The sequence below is a fragment of the Caenorhabditis briggsae genome, assembly GCF_000004555.2.
Source record: "Caenorhabditis briggsae complete genome, chrIII, whole genome shotgun sequence".
NCBI lineage: Eukaryota > Metazoa > Nematoda > Chromadorea > Rhabditida > Rhabditidae > Caenorhabditis > Caenorhabditis briggsae.
Genome location: NC_013490.2, coordinates 8811318 through 8821312, shown reverse-complemented (window position 1 = coordinate 8821312; position 9995 = coordinate 8811318). Strand labels below are relative to the sequence as shown.

Sequence of the window (9995 nt, the reverse complement as noted above, 5' to 3'; positions counted from 1 at the left end):
ATTTCACAAATTTCATTTTAATTTCTGTTCAAAAATCAAAATTTCATAACATACGTTTTCGAAATCATGCCTTCCTTTATCTGGGTTACTGTAGCTCTTTTTTAGACCCACTCAGTTCGATTTGTCTTTCCCATATCATTCCAGTGTCTCTCCCAATTTCTAATAGATTCCCATACTGTATAATTCTTCTTCCACTAACTCGATCATTCTCTGTAGAGTCATATAAAAAGCAATGAAATCGACTACGTGCCAACTCGATTTCCATTAAAAAGTGTGAATCTTTGAACTATTTTTCAACCGGTTTAATCCTCATCCGTTCACCCCAAAAGAGAGTTCCAGAAAAGTAATAAAGAATCATCGGAACAGTACATAAAACTGGCAAAAACTTGTGCAAATATGTTCTTCTCTCTATTTACGTCGGAAGAAAAAAAGAGCGGTGCAGAAAAAGTGTTATGTTTTTGTATTGTTTTTAAATAAACATGCTGCTGCCACACACCGTTACTTTATCTAGCTAAAAGTATACTTTTTTGTCCCAAATTAACACTAAAATGAGCATGACGTACTTCAGTATAGTCTAAAACAAACTTTAACCAAAATCATTTTACGAGTCACCAAAAATGTGATTCCTCTTATCTGACCGATCAATGATAACTAAGTTTTTGACTTAAAAATCAAACGAAAATAATGTTTTGACGAATGAGAATACTCAATGAACCAAGTTTCCGGAGATTGGGCTATTTAAGTTTCTTTAACCTCGAGTTCGATCGTCCTGTTCTCCAAATTCCCAATCATTGTATTTGGGTCCTTGAGATTCTTATGTTAATCTTTAAATTAAATCTTTCTCACTTTCGATAGATATTCTCAAGATGTACGCATACAATTATTGTCGGATTAAAAACAGTGACACCTGAAAATCTCGGAGACGGCGCTCGTGTCGATTTACGAGGGGGTGGAGCGAAAACTGATACTGTAGATAACAAATTTATTTATGTGATAGTGGGATTTTCTAGACAAAATTTTGATTTCTTGATATAAAAATGATCGCTAGCATCTCTAGAATCTATTTTTCAGCAAAAAACTAAAATTAAATACGAAAGTAGCTCGAACGAGCCCAAATTTTGAAATAATACGTTTTTGCCGCACTTTTTCGTAGATCAAAAAAAGCAAAAGTTTTCAAATTCTCAGGTGTCACTTTTTTTAATTCGACAATAGAGATAAACAAAGTTTCGAATTTACACTATTTTTGGTATTGTCCTCTAGACAATGACCTCACAACTCTGTCTCCATCTCGTCTGCCATTTATACTGTGTGTTAGGCTCCCCCGCAATTAATTCTTGTTGCCAATAATTTCAGAATTCTGATGTCCACCCCCATAGAGTCCACCAAATCAGTTATCAGTTGTCTCTCTCACCTACGCTTCCCCCATTTTCTTCGATTTGATCTTTAGTGAAATGTGCTCCGAATGGTTGAAACATTTGATCGTATGCTTAATGAATTGTGTTATCTTATCAGTCGGTTATCACTATAAAATAAGTTCCCCATTGGGCCTCCTGATTCCACGAAAAAGTCAGCTTCTTTTCTATCAGACTCAATGATAAGAGAATGGGTTTCAAAGTTTCGAAACTCAGGTATACAGTTCAAGAGGTGAACTTTTTGAGCCCAGAATGTACTGGGTCTTTGTAATTTCGATTTTTTCAGTTTCTTCTGAAGTCCATGGTACTTTTCTATTCTTTGCTCTTTCAACTGGCGAGGTTTTTTTTCAATGTAAGATTCTAAATTCCGTAAAAGTATTGCTGATTTTAAAGGCGATGAAAGGGGAAATTTTTATTGTGTTGTCTTGAATTTTTTTCTCTTGATTGTCAGTTTTTTTCAGGTTTTCCAAAATTTTCGAAGTTTTTGTTAATTTTTCTCCCAGAGAATTTCGAAAAATCTGAAAAACATTGAGAAAATCAGAAAAAAAAACACTGAAAGGGAAGAAAAATAAATCGAGTGCGAAATTTTCTGACCTCGGTCGCGGGGGACTAGAAAAATAAAGCTCGTCCCTAAAGTCCAACAACATGAAACTGAATGGCTGTCAAATTTTGTTACAGTACCTTGCCTAGATTACGAAATCTCTTCCTATTTTCTATTGTTATTATCATTCCCAAACATGTTCCCCGCTGAAGACGTTGCTATTTTTTATTTACTGAAATCGGAACTTTTCTGCAAAAAAGAGACGGAAGAGTCACGCTCGCTTCCGAGTTAAAGAAATTAGACAGATTTCCTGTCATCATTCGCCTACTATCGAATTTCATTCCCAAGACGACAATTTTATTCTGACCACTTCTAGGAGACATCTCTCCTCGTCTTTCATCTCGTCACTCAAATTCCTAAATGACTAATAAAACTTAGGCCCTTCGACGATATAGGAGAAGTCGTTTGTGGTGATAGTCACTCGTCTTCTACTAATATGAATGTTATTCTCATGTCCTGTTTAAGCTTCTTCCTCTTCTTTTTATCTTCTTCTGCTTCTTCTTCTCTCGTGACGTAATTCAACTTTGACCTTTTTCTATGAATGTGTAATGACAGGCCCCTTCAGAATCTCTTTGTCGGCATTCTTTTGTCATTCAGTGAATTGGTGACAGTTGATAACCTAGATATTGACTTCCACTACATGAAGATCATTGATTAAAAAATTAGAAATTGTTTCAGAATAAAATGAGCAGTTTCTATTTTTAATGAAACTCCGTTCGCTTCAAGACTTGTTTTTTCAATTCGTGTCTCAATAGTTTTAAGTTTTCATGGAAAAAAAGTGTTTGGCCTCCTGTTTGCCCAAGTGATGAAAAGTTAAACACAACCTCCTTTTCACCATCCGAACGATCTGGTTTTTGTTTTACTTTCTGCCTAGAAGAAGCCCCTATTTCCACAAAACTACCAGTTGTAGTTCAACGTTTCAAAACTATCATCACTTCTATTTACGTTCACTTTTTTATATGTAGGAGAGAGAGAGAGCTCAGGACCACTTTTAGAGCTTTTGGAGCAGTAGGTTGGTTGCTAATGTTCAATCTACTTTATTGAAAAGTTTCAGCATTGTACATTCTTTGCTTAGGATTAAGCTTAGTTTTCTTAGACTTAGGCTTACCTTCCTTAGGCGTAGGCTTAACTTCTTTAGGCTATTGCTTACTTTCCATAAATAGGTTTTTTCATTAGAAAACTTTATGCCCAATCATTAGAAAACTTTATGCCCTGTGAAAGTCTCTGTTATCAGGGCCATGACACAGATCCAGCCTAAAAATGCCACCGCGTGACAGTCTTGTGTACCAGTGATCAGATGAACCTAAAAATCTAGAAGTCGGTACAAGTGAACCATTTTGTAACAGGTATTCATTTCTCGCCAAAATCTCTATTTTTGAAAGTCATAATTTCTCTTTCCCATGTGATTTCTGAGCATCCCATTCTCTGCAATCTAACCATGCCAACAAAATAGAAACCAATACCGCGAGTCATCAGGAATTCCTTCTTATTTTCAAATTGTCTTGTTCCCTACAGTATGGCACGTGCTACTTCTTCTTGCGTCGGCGGGAGGGGTTCACTGAATTGCATAGAGGGGACGACGATAACAATCGACGTCTTCTTTTTCTTTTTCATTTTCTTTTTGTACCCGAAAATCGAAAACAAATGTACCTTCACGACCACCTTATGCCCGCCAAGTTTCAAACATTGAAAGTTCGGCGATTGTACCAAAATGAGTGGGCAGAGGACCTCCGAAGATGAATCAGAGACTCACTAGCAACCTTGAATACTCTGATGTCATATTGTTAGTCTACTGTAACCGTTTCAATTGTATTCTCGCGACGTCTAGCATCATAATAAATAGTCAGTTGATAACAACTGATTGTTGAAAGATCACCGACTGTCTGCCACCAGCAGTCATCGTTCCTCCACGTGTATTACACGAGTTTGGAATTCTAAACCCCGCCCCTTCCCGATTTCAAGATAAGAAAAATATAGAAAAGCAGCACACATTCTTTCGTGTAGCAATCAAAAAGTAACTATTAGACAATTATAGTTTGCTTCTCCACCTTCTTCTTCTTCTCTTACGTAATTTCCTTTGGTCTTCTTACGTCTTGCTCTTTTTTGCTCTTATCTTTATTGTTTTCCAGCTCACTGGAATTCTTTTGTTCCTCTATAAACCGTCAGCTATCATCTTCTCTTTTCAGTTCAAAATTACGCGACAACCGACACATTCGTCTCCCGGTGCATCCGGAACCCAAAACACACCAATGACACTTCCAGTGCTTGCGAAGAAAATGAAGAAGCTTGCTTCACTGCAATTCTTCAATCTGAAATTGTTGCTGAATGGAGAATCCAGTCGTGGCTTTTCGAAATTCAAGAAGAATTACAAACTGAAAGCTGAGCTGGGTAGAGGAGGATTTGGAGTGGTATACAGAGCTGTCAGAACTTCTGATAACACTTTGGTAGCTGTCAAATTCATCGAAAGAAGCAATGTAAAAGAATGGGCAAGAGTAAGTGTATACGGTATTATGAAAAAACATTCTAGTGTCTATTTTCAGATCAATGGAGAACAAGTTCCAATGGAAATTTGTATGCTCGCCAAATGCTCCAAAATCCGTGGTGTGATCCGTCTCCTTGACTGGTACAGTATCCCAGAAGGTTTCCTGATTGTTATGGAACGCCCTTATCCATGCATTGATATGTTTGATTTCATCAAAGGACAAGGCAAAATTAGCGAAGAGATGGCGCATTTCTTGTTCCGTCAAATCACAGTGACAGTCCATGAATGCGTTCAGAATCGAGTTCTTCACAGAGACTTAAAGGTAATTCGATAAATGGTCGGAATGTTAGAAATTTCAATTGAATCATTTTAGGATGAAAATGTAGTCATTGATTTGGTCACAGGATCAACGAAACTGATTGATTTCGGTGCAGCTACCGTACTTCGGCGGAGTCAATATTCGGATTTCCAAGGAACACGACTGTATTGTCCACCGGAATGGTTCTTACATTCTCTCTATTTGGGACGAGAAGCCGCTGTGTGGTCGTTGGGTGTACTATTGTATAACTCACTCAACGGCCGACTGCCATTCCGGAATGAAAAAGATATTTGCACCGCCCATCTATTGGGGCCTCTTCCGTTCTTTGTTCCAGTCAGTTCTGAAGTCAAGGATCTTATTAGCAAGTGTCTGACATTCGATCCATTTCAAAGATGTTCTCTAGAAGCAATTCTGAATCATCCATGGGTCAAACAACAACCACTTTCCTGGGAATTGTTGACAAAGAACAAGGTTCAGAAGAAGACATCTATGGAGAAATCTGATGGTGAGTCGTTTATTCCGAAAGTGGGAAGTTAATCGTGTGAAATTTCAGATCACATCAGTGAAACTCTTGGAGAACAATCGGAAACCGAAGAGGAAAGAAGTCACCCAACTACAGTATCCACATCGAAACAACCTGGTACTTCAGACGAAGGAGTTGGGTTATCAGCCAGCTCTTCACATACGGTAAGAGTTTCCGGTGTACTCTCAAGTATATTAAACAATCTATTTCCAGCCGCCGAAAAAGCAGCACAAAGAGCATCGCATGGCGAAGACCTCCCTCCTGGCTCCGCCCACTTCTGTTGAAATGAAGGCAGCGGTTCAAGCATCAAAAACTCCCACACAATTCAATGTTCATACAGCATTAAAAAATCAACGACAGATCAAGAAACATCAGAGTCCGCATGCAGTTAATTCTACCGTATTGACAGCTTTACGCCGGGCAATGTCAAGAGAAGCACAGAATCGAATTAGCGGAGTCTTTTTGCAAGACTAGTTGTTCCGTTTCTGGGAAATTCTCGAACCAAAAAATGTTTATGTACAAATTTTGACCTATCTATATCAACTCTCTTCTGACCAACAAAGCCCCTTAGCTTTTCAGATGTTTCTTTCATTTCGTTGCTTTATTTCTTCCCACCCGAATTCTTTCATTTTCTCTTCCCCCATGCCCCCGACTTGCGTTACAAACTGTACCGGACACCGTGATTCAATTTAAAAATGACCAAACCTTTTTCTATTGGGTATTTACATGCATGATTTTGATATGTTTTTAAAATGATGATGACAATATTACATTGTTCTGATAGTGAATAAAGATATGACAACTCTTCATGATGATGTTGCTGTAAATGGAATTTAAAACAAAATTATATATTCAGAACTGTAAGACACACGGGAAGAGAATGAGGAAGAAATAAATAAGAAAAGGATATAAAAGAAAAAGATAAACAAATCGAAAAAAGAACAGAGGAAAGAGCAAAGGGAGGTGGTGAGCAAAAAGAAGAGAGAGAACTGGATTGTGAAACTTCAAAGTTCATTGAGGAGAGAATGAAAAAGTTAAATTAAAATAACAGGAAAATAGAAGAGAACCGGGAAGATTGGTTGTGATACATGGCATATTCGTTCCCTGACTAGATTTCGAATTTAATTATTTCTTTGTGATTATGAATTGGGTTGCATTGCATTTTTAAACATTAGTTTCTGGACCGCCCTTGTCTCCAAGGAGGAAAGATTCTCGAAGACGATCGAGGTGACGACACATGATAGATCCGAATGATTTATTGTACCATTGAAGCGAGCGACCTCTGTAAAAACAGAGAAAATATTTTTTAAACTTCCCCGATATTTTTCCTCAAATTTGATGGGGTTTAAAAATGTTTTTTTTTTGGAAAATCGTTCCCTGACTTCAACGTACTCTGAAAGAGTGTGTGTTTTTCAAAAGAGATTTAAAAAACGGCTAACTTCGAAAAAGTTTCGAACACAATTTCGAACCACCAAACTGGGCGTTCTATTCAATTTTTATCAGGAGGGTTTAACTTTCACAAGTTCAGTTTTCCAAACTACCATGGCAAACGGTCTAGTAATGGTCTGACATTCACCTGGTGTATTTTCTAGGTCATTTACCATGGTGGCCTAAAAAACTCAACTTTCGAAAGTTAGACCACTATGTTAAAATGACACAGCACCCACTAGGTAAATATCAGGCCATTTCTAGGCCATAATGATTGATGTTCTAGAAAACTAAGTTTTAAAAAAGGGCTACCATTCTAAATCAACTAGAACACAGATCAGGTGCGTGTTACACCATTTATGGACCATTAACTACGGCGGCCTAGAAAACTCATGTTGAAGAAGTTAGGCAACTCTAATCCTCATTTGGAACTGATACTTACTTTAGATCGACCCGAGCGATGTAGTTGACCCGTGACTGACCACCACTAACTGGTTCAATTAGGAAGCGTTGGTCAAATATTGTAGCCGCGATTCCACCCAACAACTGGTCTTCCGAGCACTTCACACTTCGCTCCGCAATCGCGCAGGCACCTCGAATTTCAGTCAATCCCGATGAGTGGAATCTGAAAATTTTATCTCACATCTTCTTCAGTCTTCTTTTTTACCTCGCTACATGGCAATCTTTAGTTGGATGTCCAATAGTTTCATTGATAACATATTGATGAATATCGGTATCTGGAGCACTGACATATTCCAAATGCCTCCAATTGATAACAGATGAATCCCAAGTGTATCTCTCCTTGAGAAGCCGCATCATGACACTTTTTGGTCCTGCTGGAATATCGAGCCACACTCGGAACGTCTTCAGTGGATGCGAATCAGAGGGACGCCTAGATGATACTTCAACACCACGGAATGATCCTTCTATTGTCCAGTTCTTCCAACCATCAGAGTGTTCTCTGATCATATCAATTACACGATCGACAAGGAAAGAACGGGGTCCTTTCAGACCAAGATCAGTCAAATTTGGATTATCGTCTTCAGCATCAGTACTGAAAAAAGTGTAATTCGATTAGTTTCCCTATTGATTTCTAATTCTAAATTATGCTAATTAAAACGCAAAAAAAGACTAACTGTTCATCAAGGCCATCTGGGACCATAAAAATGGTCTGCACATATTCAATGAGCATTGTCAAGCACAATTGACAAGCTCTCGCTTCCTTCATTTCTTTTTCTGATGGCAATCCAGTTGCTCCGACCGTTTTATGGCGTCTACTTCCTGGCGTAACCTTATCAAGTCGTGATGCTCCAAGTTGGAATAATGATGGAGTGAAACAAACGGACAAATTTTGAGCAGTCATCTGAAAATTATTTTTTATTAGAAATACCAGAAAATGAAAAATTAGCTTACATTGTTAACTTGTGAATTTCTGGAAACTTCTTTCAAGAATAGTAGAAGAGTTTTCAGTGCTTCTCGATTTTCATCGGGAAGGAGTAGAATTGCATACTGTAGGGATGTCATTCTGAAATCACCAAAATTTCAAAACAGATCCGAAACTGATAAAATTGTACCTATCAACATCTGGAACTACGGAACAAATGTTAGCAAACACTTCAGACATTTTGATTGTCATCAGTGGTTCGGGAAGATCCCGAAGGTACTGTTTCAGCAAATCAGCCACATCATGAACTTGCGTAGAATCTAGAATATTCTCTCCGACGAACACATCCGTATTTCCACTGTAGCTTTCAATAATCGAACGAAGCTCAGCGATTCTTGACTTTACTCCATTCTTTCGGAAAATTCCAACTGTTTCAGGAGCAATATTTCGTAGGAATTTCATAACTTCCAGGATCGGTCTCGGTAAGAAATATCCAGTTTTTTGGAATATTACATCCAAACCAACTCCAAAAACTGCACCATCTTCATTATCCTTTTGATTCTTTTGTCCATCATTAATCTTCATTCTTTTAATTAATCGATGTACACTCCATACATGTTTTGATGGTAATTCATCTTGATCCGGATCCGTCAAATTTACTTTTCCTTCGATGTTCCTCTCCAAAGTTGAACATAATCGAAGATAAGCTGTTTTTCGCAGTCTGGTCATCTCTATCAAATTCAGCGAATCAATCGATCTCGCCAGTTCGATTTCAGCGAAAAATGGTTGTTCATCACTCAATTTCGCCGAAGATTCCCAAGAACAACACGAGTATGCTGAACTGATTCCCGCTGACGTGGCATTTGAATACGGTAGAAGTGATTGACGAATTCGTTGAGTATGAGGACCACTCGGTGACCTAGAAAGACTAGATCCTAGTCCAGAATCACTTCTTTTCGTTAATGTTGTCCTTCCGATAGGTTCATCTGAACTTGAGAGCACTTCGATTTTTTCTGTATTTACTTTCAGATTCTCCGGTTTTGAAATATTATGATGACGTGGCAAGGCAGGCTTGATTTCTGGAAATTGGAAAATTAAAAACTAAAAATATAGACAGGGTTATCTGCAAAGTGTTAATTTTAAAAAAGTCGATAGAAAAGCCAACCATGCGTATAGTATCCATCATTGTACATGCTGATATTCTCTGAATTCTTGTTGTTATCAAGGGAATTGGAATTGGAAGTTGAGTTGGAATTCAAATTAGTGGTTTTTGATGATTTCGGAAGAACATCTAGATCATCGTACATTCGATCCGGTATTAAACTTCTTGAAGGCAGTTCAAATGTTTTGTCAAATCTAAATTCAAGGATAAGAAAAATGAAACATGCGTAAAGGGAAGAAAGGGAAGTATTCCCTCTAATTAAAGGTGGTCTACGGTGAAATTTTTTATTGCATCAAAATGTGCAGAAATCTCTTCNCATATCATATTTTATTTGAATTGCTTTAACTTTTTTACATATTGTTAATTTTTGCATCTACCGTAACAACCTGTAGTACAATGTCCCCCACTGTTTCCAATTTCACCTAACTTATCTCTATTCTTGATAGGAGAAATATGACAACTGATAAAATGTTTGACATATTATGTTAAAAATTCCGTCAGTGAGCCACTTACTGATATCTTTCACTAGAAACTGGATATATGGGTTCTAATTAAAAGTGAAGGGGCCCTTCTATTACAGGTTTTCAAGCAGTAATTTATTTTTCTAACTTTCGCGTTTTTCTTTGGCTCAAATCTCAAAATTTCACAAGTTCTGAAGCGAGGTGAAAACTGGAAAGAAATCTG

At 37.6% G+C, this 9995-nt stretch overlaps 2 protein-coding genes across 2 annotated transcripts in view; one reads left to right on the top strand and one right to left on the bottom strand.

The window, feature by feature from the left end:
- Positions 1-4262: 4262 nt before the first annotated feature.
- On the top strand, positions 4263-5811 carry Cbr-prk-2 (the record flags this gene model as incomplete). The annotated part of the gene is made up of 5 exons (XM_002641511.2): positions 4263-4505; positions 4554-4817; positions 4869-5319; positions 5368-5501; positions 5551-5811. The coding sequence occupies 5 exons, from the start codon at positions 4263-4265 to the stop codon at positions 5809-5811; spliced, it is 1353 nt and encodes a 450-aa protein (XP_002641557.2).
- A 690-nt stretch (positions 5812-6501) lies between these two features.
- Positions 6502-9995, bottom strand: part of Cbr-gei-1 — a gene marked incomplete at both ends in the record, with an annotated part of 5974 nt that continues 2480 nt past the window's right edge. Inside the window, 7 exons of the mRNA XM_002641510.1 lie at positions 6502-6619; positions 7208-7390; positions 7652-7819; positions 7902-8128; positions 8179-8290; positions 8340-9228; positions 9315-9505. Coding sequence (XP_002641556.1) covers positions 6502-6619; positions 7208-7390; positions 7652-7819; positions 7902-8128; positions 8179-8290; positions 8340-9228; positions 9315-9505 — 1888 coding nt within the window. The remainder of the gene's footprint in view (positions 6620-7207; positions 7391-7651; positions 7820-7901; positions 8129-8178; positions 8291-8339; positions 9229-9314; positions 9506-9995) is intronic.